Source organism: Corvus cornix, chromosome Z (genome assembly GCF_000738735.6).
Source record: "Corvus cornix cornix isolate S_Up_H32 chromosome Z, ASM73873v5, whole genome shotgun sequence".
Lineage (NCBI taxonomy): Eukaryota > Metazoa > Chordata > Aves > Passeriformes > Corvidae > Corvus > Corvus cornix.
Window position 1 is genome coordinate 59,780,787 of NC_046357.1, and position 16,480 is coordinate 59,797,266.

At 37.1% G+C, this 16,480-nt stretch overlaps 1 protein-coding gene across 20 annotated transcripts in view; it reads left to right on the plus strand.

Annotated features, from left to right (window-relative positions):
- Positions 1-16,480, plus strand: part of MPDZ (multiple PDZ domain crumbs cell polarity complex component) — a 101,944-nt gene that overhangs the window by 53,769 nt on the left and 31,695 nt on the right. For 7 of the 20 annotated variants that reach the window (XM_039566522.1, XM_039566520.1, XM_039566524.1 and 4 more), the window contains 8 exons: positions 2,421-2,462; positions 6,869-6,973; positions 7,769-7,861; positions 8,346-8,523; positions 10,635-10,745; positions 11,273-11,356; positions 13,924-14,025; positions 15,241-15,312. In XM_039566522.1, the coding sequence (XP_039422456.1) occupies positions 2,421-2,462; positions 6,869-6,973; positions 7,769-7,861; positions 8,346-8,523; positions 10,635-10,745; positions 11,273-11,356; positions 13,924-14,025; positions 15,241-15,312 (787 nt within the window). The remainder of the gene's footprint in view (positions 1-2,420; positions 2,463-6,868; positions 6,974-7,768; positions 7,862-8,345; positions 8,524-10,634; positions 10,746-11,272; positions 11,357-13,923; positions 14,026-15,240; positions 15,313-16,480) is intronic. The other 13 variants (XM_039566534.1, XM_039566537.1, XM_010392946.2 and 10 more) reach the window with 10 other exon arrangements.

Sequence of the window (16,480 nt, forward strand, 5' to 3'; positions counted from 1 at the left end):
CTCTGTGACCAACAGTAGAAACACTGTTTTGTGTAGTTACTTCCAATTTTTTATTAGTACATATGAATGAGCTGTTGCTCATGTGCATATGAATGAGCTCTGCTCTTGGTAGTAGTAGTTTTAAACTTCCAATAATTAATACAAGTTTTGAGAAATCCACTTGATGAGAAAGTTTCTTCCTCTCAAGTTCAAACAATTTACAGAATTTTAACTCTGCCTTAAGGTACAATTCTACCTAGCTGCTGTGGCTGTGTAATTAACTTTGCCCACAAGCACCATGTAGAAATGAGGCTGTTCCTGAAGTTGTGGGTGAAGCTGTAGACACACCAAAGCTGGGTTTACAGCTTCAAAACCTAGTGGCTGTTTTCTCTGTTTAGCCTGTGGTTACATTGATTGGGTCAGATATGCAAATGGGATTAATGGAGTTGTTGGTAATAAAAGCCTCTACTTATTTGAGAGGGTGGCCTTGAAAGAATCAGTCCAGTCCCAGTGTGGTTACAGATAACTGTGGTCAGAACTGAATTCAGAATGGACAGCAGGGCATTCCATACTTGCCCAGAAGTATTCTAGTTTGGAAGAGACCTAGTGTTTTGGGAACAGATGGGCAAAGTAACTTCACTGTGGGTGGTAGGTTTACTTGCCTGCCCCACAGCTGTCATTCATTTAAGATTATGATTTAATGTAAGCCTACTTAAATAAAGGGATATGCTCATATAATGAATTATATTGTTGTCAGTGCCGTCAGGAATATAAGCGAGTCAGTGTTGATGAAGTGTGACATTTATTACTGTAGGCTTCCAAACTACAACTCCAACTGTCATGATTGAAATCGGTTGTATGTGTTTGCATGTCTGTGTGTATCTGCTTAGAGACACAAATGCTTCAGCACCATTTTTCTATGAAGAGTGTTTTCTTAGTGCTGTTGTTACATGATCAGATATAGATGTGTTCATTATTTGTGCTTGTCCTTTTATACCTGCTGTATTTTATGCTGTGTGACTACAAGTTTTGTTTTGTAGTCGTATTCTTTTGCAGATATGTTGGAAATACTAAAATCTTGCCTTAGATGTGGATATTTAGATTTTCCAGAGAAGAATGCATCCCGTTTCTGAAAGATATTGCAGAAAAGGGGCAGTAGCTGTTCTTACTCTTACTCAAGATTTTTGTCTTTTGCTTTGTATTTATGTCTTTGTTGCATTCCTATGACAAGTTTTAAAGTGAAGCCAGATTCTTCACTTCAGAAACAGAAAGACTAAATCCTTCAGTAGCTTCTAAAGGAGTCTTGAAAGGAAAATTACAGTATTTTTGGGGCTACGCAGTTTTGTTATAAAACTATTCAGGATAATGAAACTTTTCTTTAATTTTTAACTTGCAGGAACATTACAGGATCCCAGAAAAATATTATGATATAAACATGTGGGTAACATCCCAAATCAGAAATTTGGAGATGAGGAGCTTCATGTTTAGATAGTTCTTCATTTTTGCTGAGAAGGATATACACAAACCTCCCCTGCTCTCACCTCCCCCACCCCCCCATATTTGTCAATTTAGAGCTAATGTGGCACATCACCTTGCAGCATTTGTGATTTAAGGGCCAGCTTTTCAAAGATTTAAGTTGAATCTCTTTGGTGTCTTGTTTGGAAAACAAGGATATGCTAACACTCAGACGTGATCATATAGATATCATTCCTCTTAGTCCTTACTGCAAAATTTACCCCTTAACTTTTAGACTGAGCTTTTTTGGAGTAGCAGGGTTCCCCAAAAAGTGATTAAGCAGAAGTATTTTGCTTGCAAAACTGTATTTCAAACAGTGGCAAATAATATTTGCAGAGAAAACACAAAGCCATTCTTACTGGCCATGTAAAGGCATTGTTTAATTTTATTAAAGGAAATTTGTTTTTGAATAGTTCAAGAACCAGCAATCTGAGTTTCAGAGTTGGGTATTTAATTTTTTTCCCTCTTTGTGTGTGGAAAACCAGATGTGTGGCATTACCAGAATGTATTCTGTTTCACTTCTCACTCTACCTTGCCAGGAGCTCTTATATTTCCTTAATAATAGCCAATGCTTTGTGCTCAGCAGCAGCTGCTTGTAACACCTGTCAGATAATTATAAAGCTGAATTAGAATTCACCTGACTAAACTGGAGGGATGAATTCCGGATCAAGAAATAAGAGAGATTGCAATTCCATTTTCCATGCGTCATAATAATCACTGCTATAGACAATAATAAAGAGCAGATGTTTTCTGGGTTAGATGTAGATGAAGTGGAGGTGGAATAGGACAAAAAAACAGAAAGGAGGAAAAAAAAGAACAGCTCACACTTCTACATCCTTAAATATGCCTCTCGCATTCATCTTGAGACATTGATATTAATTAACACCATTGTAAAAAGACACTGCATCATATGCTTCACATTCTAGATCTTCTCCAGCACCTGCTGATGATCAGGCCCTCTGTTATGTGTGAGTATTGGCGATTCAGAAACTCATTATGGCTCTGTGTTGCAACTTGTCTGTAAAATCATTCCATGCTTTTATGACATCAATAGTAATGTCAGGGATATATCCAGATATAGGTACATATTCTCTTTCTCCTCATGTATGTATATGTGTGCATGCACATGTGGCTGCACATGTGGATGTGTATATATTTTTTCTTTAATTAAAAAGGATATGACTGTGTGTGTATAATTGTACTATATATTTATATATGGCTTTAAACTTGAAGATTGGAGCATACTTTCTAAGTCTGGAATGAATATACCAGTATTTTAAAAAAATCATTGCTAATATTTTTTAATTTCATCTATGACAGCCACCCGAGGTGTGCTCAGAGCACGTGTGTGTGTTGTGTGTATGTGTACAAGGTTCACTTCTAGAATTGGCATGAGTACAATGTACTGATATCTGGATTAATCTCAGTGTCATATTTTCTGTGGCACTTACATTTTACTTCCTCATGTATGAAAAGGTTCAAATTGAACCTTAAGTGTTAATTACATTAATTTGTCCTGAGCATTTTCCATACTTTGTAATTTGATTTGTTGGTGTTTTGAGGTTTTGTGTGGCTGTTCAGTCAAGCATGTGATAAATGTTCCTCTGTACTGCATGCAGTGTTGTGTTTACAAGTATTTTCATATGTACAACCATTGGTGTTTCCATTGTCACTGCTTTAGTTGCTAGTGCATATCTCTGGGGGTAGGAGAAGTGGTGATAGCTCTCAAGAAAGAAAACCAGAACGCTTTTCTTTCAAGCTGTACAGCTACAAAGGAGAGAAAAATGGTTAAACCATGCATATACTTTCCTTTGAAATTGTTGAACTTTAATTTTTCTTGCAGCGAAGAAATACAACACAGAAGTGGAGCAGTCATTTACTTATATTCTGTCTTCTGTGTCTTCATCTCTGTTTTCTGGCTCTTGTTTCTCTTGCTGTCTTCCCTGTAACTGTATTAAAACAGTAACAGTCTGTTTTGCAGGTGAACTATTCAGGTGCCTTGATGGGGTTTTATTTTCACTTTACAGCACAAGGTTCAACAGTTGGTCAGAGGAGCCAAAACCATTTCTTGTTCCGTGCTTATCATCCCAGCCACAGTCTGAGCTGTTCAGGATGATGCTGAATGTCTTCAGACATCACTTTGACCTCTGAGTGAGCTCCAGTAGCAGTCCAGCAAGTGATGGATTTGATAACTGTGAGGTGTCTGCCCATGAACACTAAGCAGGGAAAAAAACTCTTCAAAATCTGAGGTCTTTAATGCAGTGTGACCTTGCCAAGTGTCAAAGAAGGCAGGAGCAGGTTGAATGGCCTCTTAGCAAGGACTGCTTTCTGGCATACGTATTTCCTAAAAATGTAGTTTACCACAGAGGGAGCGTTTTTGGTAAAGCTTTTCATTTCAATAATAACATGCAAAACAGAGAGAGTAGGAGGACAGTCACATCAGTAATACAGGTATTAAGAGCAGCTAGGGAAACTTTTGCAGTTAACCAGACTTTGGAAATCATGAGCAAGATTCCATGTGGAATATAACTTTTCATGTATTTGACCCATGTAATTTGGTTTTCTTTTGTATGTTCCTTTTTTTTGCAAAATGCAAGTGTTCTGGTTTATATTAGTGAAACAGCTGAAGCATTACAGAAATCTAGTTGTTGATAAGAATGAACATAAAAACATATTGAATGTTCCTTTGAGTGCTTTAAATTAGACTATTAGAACTGTAGCTAAGCACTAGAATAGAAATAATGTATTTTTCCAAAGAGCTTAAAATGTATCAGCTCCCAGTGAGATTATCTAAATTTTATTCCATCCGTGGAAATCTATTATGTAATTCAGTTGCTCAATTTTAGATGCATATTTTAAAAATGGTAAAGCAAACTTTTCTTTGCAGTTCCTGTGCTGTACACAGCAAGTGAAGCTAAGGCATCTTTTGGGAGATGTTTCTAAGTAGCATTTAAAACTCTTTGAGAGCATTCTTTGAGTCATATCTTTTTAATATTTCAATACAATGTCAGTTATTTAATCATGTAATGAAAAACAATAGGGTATCCCAGAAGTTGGAGTGCATATGGTTTGCCTCCCCCCTGAGATCAGCTGATCTCAAGTGCTCATGTATAAGGCAAGGACTATACACCCGTGACCTTGGAACCCTGCGTAATTGTTTGCCTTGTGCTCCTTGCAGAAAAGGACTAGACAAGAGTTGATACATACTGGAGACTGTACTGTCAGAGTTACACTCTGCTGTATACATTCAGGCTGAATCAGGCCTTTTTCCTTTGTAGGAATGTGCCATTCTCCTTTCCACACTTCGAACCATAGCTTCCAGCTTCAGTTTAGCATAAAGAAGATTATCCAAGCCTTCTAGCCAGCAGAAACATTGTTTGCAGTTTTGGTTTCTTTACTGCATCTTTCTGTCAAGGGAAAGCTACATTATTTCCTACTTATTTTTATAAGTGATGAATGTTAACTGAATGAGTGTTACGTTTTCTTACATTGAAATATAATTTGCAGATCTTACAGCTTGTGTAGAGGCAAGGTATTCTTATGGGCCTACCTGATGAAGCTGCTGCATCAGCATTTGACCCATGGGTTTTGTGAGCATAATACTTCGCTGTTGTTTGACACACTTAGCGTTGGAGATGACTGAGAAATAGTAGTTATTATTTTTGAAAATTCTTTTCTCTCTCTCTTCTTGCTGTTTCACTTCTGGGTCTTCACAGAATAGTGCTGCATGCCTGTAGCATTTTCCAGTGCTAGAATGCCCTCAGGAAAGGCAGATAAGAGCTGGTGATGTTGTGCTGAGGGTTTGTTTCCTAGTGTATGTTAACTTCTCAGCACTCCAAAAGGAAAATATGTTATGACTAGTGGAGTAACACTTGTGTGTTTGAAAAAAGGCCAGTGCAGAACAGGGAGGAGATTTTAGAAAGAAGTAAAGCTGGTGATAATAAAGATTTTTAGAATGGATATGGATTTAGATAATAGGGTTTTAGAAATTTTCATAAAAAGAACTAGGAAGTTTCTTCTGTTCAGCACCCTAGGCACCTCCATACTGACCCTTTTTGCATGTTTCTAGATATGGTAGGTGTGAGAGGAGATAAGGAACATGCTTGGACACATACACAGATGGACAAATTAAGGTGGTCCTTACAACAATTTTTGGTAGTGTTTTAGACTGACAGCATTAGTCATATAAAAGTTTATTTACATTTCTTCTGATGCTTGATGTATTCAGCAGAAGAATACTGCAAGGCAGAATCAGTGGCAATCAGGGTGTGACAGAAAGGACATCAATCAGGAATGATGGACAGGAGACGGCTCCATGTAAGAGCCTCAGACCCGAAAGTGTCTCTTCCCAGCAGCTTACACATCCTTGTGAAGTGGCCAAGACCATTTATTTTTCTTTTAGCCCTGTCTCTTCCATGGAGAAATATGTTATTTTTTCTTTTAACAGTGTGATGTTTGGCAAGACAGACTTTTTTCTGCCATTTTTCCATCAGCCTTACTTCTTGGTATACTTGAGTCTGATAGCTAAGCTGCTTAATGAACAACTGTAGGTTTTTAAAAAGACAAAGCATTGTTCAAGGAGGACTATCTAAGTAGCCCTGTTTATATGATGGTATATACCATGGTATCCTTTTGCCTCCCAGGTGGAAGTTTTTTTCTAAGGTACATTCTTCAAGCCTTAATCTTTTTTTCCCTCTTTATTTCACTCTTCCCAGTCTATTGGGCTATTTCTGTTTCTGGCATTCAAACATCAACTGGAGTCTCCACATCATTTGGCTGGTAAAACATGTCTGTCTGACTGTCCCAAACTGGTTGGAAGTGCATGAAGGCCTGGAGGAAGGAGTTGAGCAGGGGATTGGTACCTGTGGCATAGGTGGTGTGCTGTAACAGATTTATATGTCCAAACCCATGAAGTGTTCTTCACTAAAAGCATAGAAATCTAAAATAAATACAAAACCACCCAGAAAAGCACAAAACCTCCTACAAGCCAACTTCCAGAAACATTTTCAGCAGTCATTGGGGGTGGTAATGGTGCCTTAAACCTCACAGATCCTTCAATGTTTGTCTTTGCACAAGGAATCTCTGTTTTGAATGAGGCTGGATTGTCCCTTGTTACATTCTTGTCACTGTTCAAGCACCATTTACTTTAATTATAAAAAATTATATGCTGTTCAGCTACCTAATTTGACTGTAAATGTGTACTTGTTGCAAAGTCACAAAGGATTGCATAAATGCTTATTCCCAACATACCAGCACTGTGGCTTTGAAGTCAACAAAGCAGTCGTGAGTGGCTTCCTCATATCCATACCACACACCCACCAAGGGAGGACTGGCATTCCTCATGCTAGTTTAATCATGTCCCGTTTTATTGCAGTATTACATATGTGCCAGCAGAAAATTTAGACGAGTACAGGGCCAGTATGGGACAACAGACAGAGGGAGATTTGCCGCTTGAACTTTTTCCTTCACATATTGTCAGGTGAGTCAAAAGGCGTATGGTTTTCTCCCAGATAGCTCTTGAATCTGACTCTTTCCATACACCTTGCACATTTTGGGGAGATAAGTTTTGTTTTAGAAGAGATGAAAGATGGATGATTTTCTTCAACCAGCAGCCACTAAAATAAAAAGCTGTTAAGAATACAGTTTTTGCTTTGACTAGCAAATTCTTAAGCATTCTTACAAGACTGTTTGATCTGTGCAAAAAGGAGATTGAATTGTTTCTCATCCTAAATTTCTCTTAAATACCATGTAATTGGATTTATGGATTGCCACAAATACTGAAGTGCTTCCAACATAAGACTTTGGTATTGATGGTCTTTCCAGAACATAACTGTAAAGAATAAATTGTGCCATTCTTTTCCTTGAGTTTCAAAAAGTCATTGCTGTTACAGTCCAAAATTTCAAAGTGATTAATAATTGGGGTTTTTTTAAATTTATCTCCAAAAGCAGTAAGTTTTGTTGAGTGTTGCTGTTGTAATTTCTTCCATTTTGAAAATAGTTAATTGCCTTTAGCTTTGAGTTAGTTCTAGTTCCAAATTGTAGTCTTTTATTCCATGTTGTGGATAGAAACTTCATTGCAGAAGAAAAGTGGACAGGGGCTCCCTGAACACCATATGTATTGTAACAGACATCAGAAAAAGAAGTTCCTTCTGTGAATCTGGGAGGTACAAATTCTAATGCTGGCAGGGTGATTCAATATATGAATTTTTTCAGAAAAATCTAATGATTATATGGATTCTTTAGAAATAAATTGCATGTTCCTGTTTATCATCAGGGAACTCCCAGAGCTTCCAGAACGTGAAGAGGGGGAGGGAGAAGAAAGTGAACTTCAAAATGCAGCTTTCAGTAACTGGAACCAGCCCAGAAAGTAAGTACAGGTCTAGTTGCACGTAATAAAATGTCACCTGAAATTCAAAAATTTTGAAATATATTTTAAGAGGAGTAAAAAACTAACAGAATCGCTGCACTTATGTATGTTGTGCATTGCAGGAATAATTAACAATTGACTTTTACTGCCATTGGGCTAAATCCCTGCAATCTAGCAGTTTCTTGATTGTTAGAGTAATTTATCTTTACTTAGCCCAAGCTGACCCTCAGGGATCAAGTCAGAAAAGATGAAGAGAAAGATCCAGTTTCTATTAGAACCCAAACTACGTGACCAGCTCTAGACTCAATTACAGAATTTCTGATCAATCCAGTAGATAACTTCCACTGAAAGGCAAAACTTTGCAAGGAGGAGTTACGTCAGAATTTTTTAAAATAATTTTGCAAATCCAGGTGTCTTCAGTATGCAACTTTGTCATAATGACAACAGATTTTAATTTATTTTCGTCCTTTTTTTGACACAAAAGGGTCGAACTCTGGAGAGAGCCTAGCAAGTCATTGGGGATCAGCATTGTTGGAGGACGAGGGATGGGAAGCCGCCTGAGTAATGGAGAAGTGATGAGAGGGATCTTTATCAAGCATATCCTGGAAGACAGCCCAGCTGGAAAAAATGGAACACTGAAAACTGGAGATCGGATTGTAGAGGTAGCATCTGAATGCCTTTTGCTGCAATTCCCCCAGCATCTCAGGAGTCACTGAGATGGATGGGTGGTTTGGGCTGACAGCTGTGCAATTGCTCCAGCTGATACCACTTGAGCCACATGGACTGTAGTACCATCTGCTGATGTTTGTGTCCAGACAGCTGTCTGTTAAGTTGAATATCCAACCTGAAACATAGATGGCTGACTGTGTGAGCAGGGATCTACAAAGCCAGCAGTTTGACCTGCCTATTTTAAAACCAGCATGTGTAGGAAAAAGCTTAAGTTTGGTGAAACTAAAAGATTTTTCACCTTTGCGTATTGGATAGCAATAGAAATAGCCAGTGCAAACCATGCAAATGAATGCCAAGCTTATTTTCCTCTTAAATCTTAATCAATTTGCATCATTCTTGTGCATTTTGTGCAGGAATTAAGGGGGGCACAATTTTTTTTTCTCTTGACATGAAGAAATCTGGGTTTGATACTTCAGACCTCAAGAACATTGTGCCCATGCCTGAGTGTAATGTTGCCAGGGTATTGCAGGGAGGGGTTTATCTTCATTTCTCTTCTACTTAGAAATGTGCTCATGCAGCCACTTCTGCTTTCTCACATAAAGATACTGAAGAATGAACATGCTGAAGGGAATAGGTCTTTCCTGGCATGACTATCAGGGTCAGATACTGCCCTATCTCCAGTGTCAGGCTATAAGGAACTGCCTCTGCTTAACTGTGCTGGATGTCCTTAGCTGACTATCCATCGGTAAGCACAACAAGCAGAGTGATGGAGTTGGTGATTCTGGCTCAGAGTTGGCTTGACTTACATGGTGGTACTGAAACTGCAGTTTGCTGTTTGCTACAAGATCCATATCAAGAATCTTGAAATAATACTTTAGTATAGGTAGCACTTTCTACAACAGGATGCAACAGTTTGCAGTATATAAGAAGTTGGGAGGTGGAATTTTGCTGGAAGGCCACAAAGTTAAAAACATTAATTTCATGTTAATAACTGGATTTTTATGAGTGCAGTTGTTTCTGGTAGTGATGCTGGCAGAAGCTGGAATGGGTGAGTGAAATCAAAATGTTGTGTTAATGTGACTGTTTCTGAATGGACTGTTTCAGTTTCTCATGTTGTGACGTATGTAAACTTGATCTCTGTAGTGTGTACAGTTTTTCAGACATGGGAAGTTGGAGAGTGGTATTGTTTTTGATCAGTTCCTCGTAGGTTTAGAATTTCTCTCAGATTGTTTTTATGCTCTCCTATTTGCATTGGATGGTTAAGTTTGAGTTAGAAAATTAAAAAGTTGTTGAGGTAATCCTCACCATATAACTTTGTGTGCTAGAATTGCTACTAACAAATAACCTTTCTGTGTTAGCTTCTAGCTTTTATTGTGGTCATTGTGAGAATACTTTACTGATACTAACCTCACCGTAACATTGTTCTTACCTGGATATCAGGACAAATTGCTTTACACACCCATGCATATACAGACATGAAAGAAAACAACCAGGCACAAAAATGACCAGGGACAAATTAGCCATCCTTTGTAAATGCCTTCTTCTAGAAGCCATTAGTTTTTCAGCTCTGACCTAAAAATTTAACTTCTGAAGAAATTGTCTCGTACCTAAAATTGATCTTACCTTGCTCTAAAAAAAAAAAAAAAAAAAGAAAAAGGTACACTGTACCAGCATAATACCTCATCATTAAAGACTCTCCAGCACCTAACAAGTTTCAGTTTTTAAATCTCATAAAGTCCTGGGTAATAGTTTTTTCTTAAGATGAGATTCGCAGGAAGCAGTATTTGGTAAACACTACCACTCTCTTCAGATTATCATATCTCTTCTGTTACATTGCCTGAGGGAAAACTTGTGGAGCCTGAACTAAAAATGTTGAAAATCCTATTTTTAAAACAGAGGAATAGGAGAATATTTATTTATTGTCCTGTCAGTTCTGTTGGAAATACCAAACCTGTGTGTGAGGGACCTCAGGCCACGTCAGGAGAAAGGTTTCCACTAAAAACAGAGGTTTGGGTTTTAGTCAAAGTTTCCTAACCAAAACTCAAAACTGACTCATGACATTTGTAGCTTCTTGCAATGTTAAGATGAGGCCTTCCAATTACAGGTGGATGGAATTGACCTCAGAGATGCCAGCCACGAACAAGCTGTGGAAGCCATACGGAAGGCAGGCAATCCTGTAGTCTTTATGGTACAGAGCATTATAAGCAGACCAAGGGTAAGCATAAAGAATGTGAAAAGAGATGTAATTCATAGTAATAGATGAAGCAAATGTTCAAGATGGTGGTGTTTGGGAATGGGATATTTAATCCTGAAAGTGCCATCTCAACTATTTCAGGAACAAAGATTTGATTTAAGTATTATTTCCATTTAGAATGAAATCGATTTGGATTTGGAAATACCCTCCAGCACGCCGTCCTCAAACTATTTTGAAAAGCCTCAAGAAAGATAATTTGTTGGGGGGCAGAGTAGGAGTCTAACTAAAACCAACTCTTAGAGATTGACAGCATGTCTGAGGAGCGCATGCAGAAATACAGCACCTGTTAAAAAATTCCTTGGACGTTAATGAAAGGACCTAGAAGTACACGGAAGTTTTCCGTCACTAAGCTGCATGGACATTGCAGACAAAAGCTACTGAGCTTTAATATAAGTTGCTTGCATCACTAGAAACTAAACTTCTTCATTGTAGAGTCTGTGTAAGCTGCATGTTTATTTACTAGCTGTCTCATAACTCTTGTTCTCCAGCCAGAGTCTCTTTATAGCCCTCCTTCAGCTTCTGCTCCCTGTGGGCAGAAAACTACTAACCCATTTTATCGTCAGTCATCTAAGGTAAAGTTGCATGAAAAAGCTCTGTTGAATGTTGATTATTGATACTGAAGCTACTAAAGTAAGGCTTTTGCATTTGCTGTGATGTGAACAGAATTGCCACTCCTGAATGTTTAGGCCTATTTGGCATGGAAGTGATGCCATTACTTTATCACAACTTTTATTTAGAGAATGCTTCTTTGCTATTTTTGGTTGTAGTTCTTTATTCTCTCTTTTCAGATTAAGCTTGTTGGTTATTTCTTGACTGTACTAACAAACTCTTGTTTCTCTGTGAGCAGAAACATTGCAAATGCTCTTCCTGTACCCGTACATTATGTTGTGATCTTCATAAATGGCATTATATTTATTATTTTCATCTTTTGAAACTGACACTTGTACTTTATAGTAAGATCTTATGAGGGAATTTCCTGCTTTCATTCATGTCCAGTCACCCAAATAGCCAGCTGCCTGCACACACGAGCTATAATTATTATGGTACCACTATGTATTCACCCAGGCAGTCAGTTTTAAGTGACATGTAGTTAATGAGTCCATTTCTTTCCTTTTGTTGTTTTCATTCAGGTTTAGTAGTTAGAGATCCTGTGTATACTCCAGAATAGCCCAAATAATGCACGTGGACTGTGAAAAGATAGTGATAGTTTTGCTATTAAGGAGTTACCCATTGAGTGTGTGTTTCATACTAATACCCCACTGTGTATTTCTGAGTAAGAAACAATATATGACTGTGATTATGGTCCCATAGTAGTGTTACAGCATTATGCTTGATGAAATGCTAGCTAGTTCCTGATAACTTAGCATCTTGGACACATTGATAAAATTCTGAACAGAAGTTAGTTAAAAAAAGGAAAAAACAGAAAGAAAAATCCTGTTACTTGAGGCTTTATTTGAATTTAAAAAATAGTTAAAGAGGAAATTCCCTTTATTTTAGCATTTGTTTTTCTTGTCCTAGACTGCACAAGAAAGTATGCTAAACTGAACTGTTCAGGCAAATTCAAATGCTCCATATTTTATCACAGTAATCAGTCTGTATTAATACAATGCTTTTGCAGGGATTAATATTAGGGCTAGTATTTCAGGAGCTATGCCATCATGACAAAATAAAAAAGGCAAAATTTTGAATGACTGTAGCTGATCTTTTGTTTCCTCTTTTACTAGAATTTTACTGTTGTTATATGAAATGTTTGTGGTGTTTATTTTAGTTACCTAAAATTTCAACAAGATACATTTTAAAGTTCTTTGCAGATGAATTGTATTTTTAAAGTGTAATAGCATGATTATAGTAACAAATTACTTTTCATGAATTTCTCTTTATAAAATTCAAAATCAACTGTGAATCACATTCACAGAAAATCTTGTTGTACCCTAGGGAAAACAGCCTGTTGACTTTAAGTGACTTGCCCATGAAGACACCTTGGTCATTCATGGCATTACTTTGTCACTGCTGAAGATACAGTAGAGCCAAGACATATGTTGTCTTACCAAATTGCATTACTTTTTTGCAACATGGTATTTGAAAATAAATGTTTAGGGCTGTGTTTACTATTTTTGGAAGAATTAAAAAAACCAAATGCATTAAGAAATTTTTTAAACAGCACCGTATATTTGGATTAAATTACTCTTGATATAAATGATCCTGGAAGGTTTTCACATTTCTGTCTATACTATTTTTCAGGAGTGTTAAACTTACAGCCCTAAGACTTACAGGTAATTTCCAGATGGATAGACATAGTATATTTGTGAAATATAATATACAGTGAAATTACTTCTAGGTATACACAGTATATTTCCAACATACTATTTGAAATCAGAGCCGTTTCCTCCTTATTAAGCAGATTCTGATCTCAAAATAGGACACAGTACAAAATGTGCATAGGGAATATAAATGGTCAAATGATATTCTTTTATTTGATCTAAATGTGTAAACTCCTTTTCTCTTAAGTAATAATGAGAAAGTACCTTGCTTCAGGGGAAGACCAGAGTATTTAGTTTCAATAAAGTATAGATTCAGGCAATTATACATGCATATGCATGTATACAAAGTGTTATGTAAAAATTATTATTAGATATGAAATCTGCTTAGAGATGCCTGATATTACTAAACCCTCACTTCTCCAAAATAAACAGAGTGTGTTACCACAGAAGTTAAATAAAATTATGAGAATCTGTGGTTTTCAAAATAAAACTAAATCTACTACATTATTACAGGTAATTGTGTTCATCCTAACCCAGAAATCCACAATTTTTTCAATTAATTAATGTGTGAGAATGTCCCATATGCTGAGATGTTTGGACAAAATTGTACAAATATCACAGCACATAAATGCTGTGCAGTTCTGCACTTGATGTACTCTGTGGTCTAGAACAGGTGTGAGGTTTGGTGCTTTTCCTCTCTGCGGCCAGAAACACAGGGCAAATACAGTTTTTCCCAGCTTCACATATCTGTTGCAAAGTGCAGAAAGTGGACCCTGTTTGGTTAGCCCAAACAACTAAATAAATATGTTTTGCTTCATGAGTGAAAATAATTTGTTTAAATTTTTTTTTGCTTAGTTTCTATTATGCTTTCCTTTTAGAACCCTTCCCTGCCTTTCCCGCAGAACAGTGTTTTCTGTAGGCCAGCTGTCTTCAGCAGCACTAACCCATTTGCTGATTCTTCTCAGTTCAACACTGCTAAGGTTGGATGATGACACACTATCTTTTCATTCACCAAACATCCTATGTGTGCTTCTTTCTCATTACTGTCTCTCTACATTTAATTTCTTTCATACCAGTTTGCATTAAATGCTATGCTGATGAGCTTGAGAATTCTATATAGTGAATTTAAAAGACACAGACATGCATGTACACAGAACAGTTATGGAGAAATTAAAAAATGCCAGCTCCATTAATCATAGCCACAAAATCTGATCTATCCAGAGCTACCAAAGGAGTAGGTTTTTAGTTATAAGATCAGTCCCTGTGGTATATGTTAAAATACCAACCAAGGGTAACTGTCTTACCAGTGTAAGGTGTTTTGCTGCTATGTACTTTTTGGTTTTTTGTGGTTGTGACTTTCCAGCCTTGATATCTCTCTTTTATTTTTGCATGAAAAAAAAAAAACACTGGCAGCTTTTTTTTATGATGCTTCATGAAAATATTTTCCCTCTGCTTCTTGAAAATTCTTTTAATGCACCATGAATAGGACGCTGATGTCTTTGGAAATATAAAAAAGTTAGATTTTTTTTTTTTTTTTTTGTGGCTAGTGCTTACTTACTGCATGTTGTTCACAATGGGAACAGAGTTAATCTCTAACACGTTAATAAAAAAAGTTTAATCCTAATGTGCATGCATTTTTGATTTAATAAAATAATTTCTTGCTGGTTTTACGTCTTGGAAGTGATTGTGCCCTTTGTCTATTTTCACATGTTGTCAAAAATATTGAATGTGCAACAAACACTTATGATATGATCTGTGGTGTATAATTGCATGTGTGTTTTGAAATCTCTTTTTGTGTTTTGTTACAGTTCTGAGGAAAGGGAGTAGACATGTAACATAAATGATGACTCGTGTTTTCTATATTTTCAAAAGTATTTCTGAAAAAAATTGCACGTATTTTAAAAGACAGCCTGATGATCCTGCAGTTTCTGCATAATTCCTTTTTTAGCATTGATATAAGAATGGTCTTCTGTCATCTCCGTCCTTTTCTGAACACAGGTTCATGTACAGTGAGAAACTGATGAATCAAGGTCCTCAGTAATCCCTTAAATACTTTTGTCCATTTATAAATCAAGTTAATAAAGTTGCTGCAATTAGTAAAATGAATCTGTAATTGAAAATGAATTATTGGTTAATAGTACTGTGTTTTGCCAAAGGTGCTGTAACATGTGGATTGCTGTTTTCTGTTACTGTAGGAGGTATCGAATCCAGTTAGGGTTACCTTCCGTTGTTCCCCAACTAACCCTTTTGCTCCCACACCATTCAAGGTTTGTCTTAATTCCCATCAGTTGGTCCTACTGTATGTGTGCTGTACATTTGTACATGGCCTGTGATACCTTCTGGAGTACTGCTTCTTCCTCCACCTGTGCCTTCATTTTTTCAAGCTCCAGACTTGCTGTCATTTTCAGTACTTGCTTGGCTGTGATCAGAGTGACCCTCATAGTTGAATGGGTTCAGCAACTGTTGGATGCTTTGCATTTTAAATGAAATACTGCGGTGTGACACACTGAAAGTATTTCATGAGTTAAAGCCTTGTAGGATTTTTGTGCATTGCCCGATTCAGGGAGCAAAAGTCTTATGTGTGTGTAAACTGTGGGGACCGGCTTCTTCTTCTGGCTGCTGAAATGTGATGTGTCAGGCTGAGTTCTGGAAGCAGGACATGTTCCCCTCCACCCAAATGGCATTGTAGCACAGTTTTTACCCACCTACAAGGGCACCTTGCTTCCACTTTGATTTCAGCATTTCCTTAAACATCAGAAAAGTTTAGGTTATGTTACGTTGTTCTGCGTGTACAGTGGTACAAGAAAGATGCATTTTTTTGTCAATCATATTATGTTGGCTGCAGTTAATAAATGCTAATCTGACAGGATGTAGCCCTACATCCACACCTTACAGATCTCCCAGAGATCCTTGACACCAATATTTAGTTCCTTTATTTTAGTCATGTTTTCTTTAATTTTGCTGTTCTTGGACACTGTCACTTACAAAGAGTACCTCTAAAGTAATATGCTAATTTTGGTTTTAAAACATAGAGACTAAGTTTTGCTGATCTGGTTTAATCTCACACTTGTATTGGATTTGTCTTGCAAGATTATGATAGTTGGGGAGGCTATGGGGTGACTTTTGTCATATTTTTTCTCCCCTGTCCAGCTGAAGAAGGGAGTGATAGAGTAGCTTTGGTGGGCACCTGGCCTCCAGCCAGGGTCAGCCCACCAAAACACTGTACTTCCTAATTTCTTCAGGATATTATTTAGCTTTAGTAAAACTCTCAGAAGAACTCTGAAAAAAGAGTATTTCTAAAAGTACTCTCTCTTTTGCCCCTCCTTGATGTGGAGGTCTATCACCAGCTTTCTTCTTGGTGGACACAGGAATTTTTGATTATGAAAAATAACTTTTAATGTTACTAGGTAGTGTTTCTACTCTTCTCTGATTCTG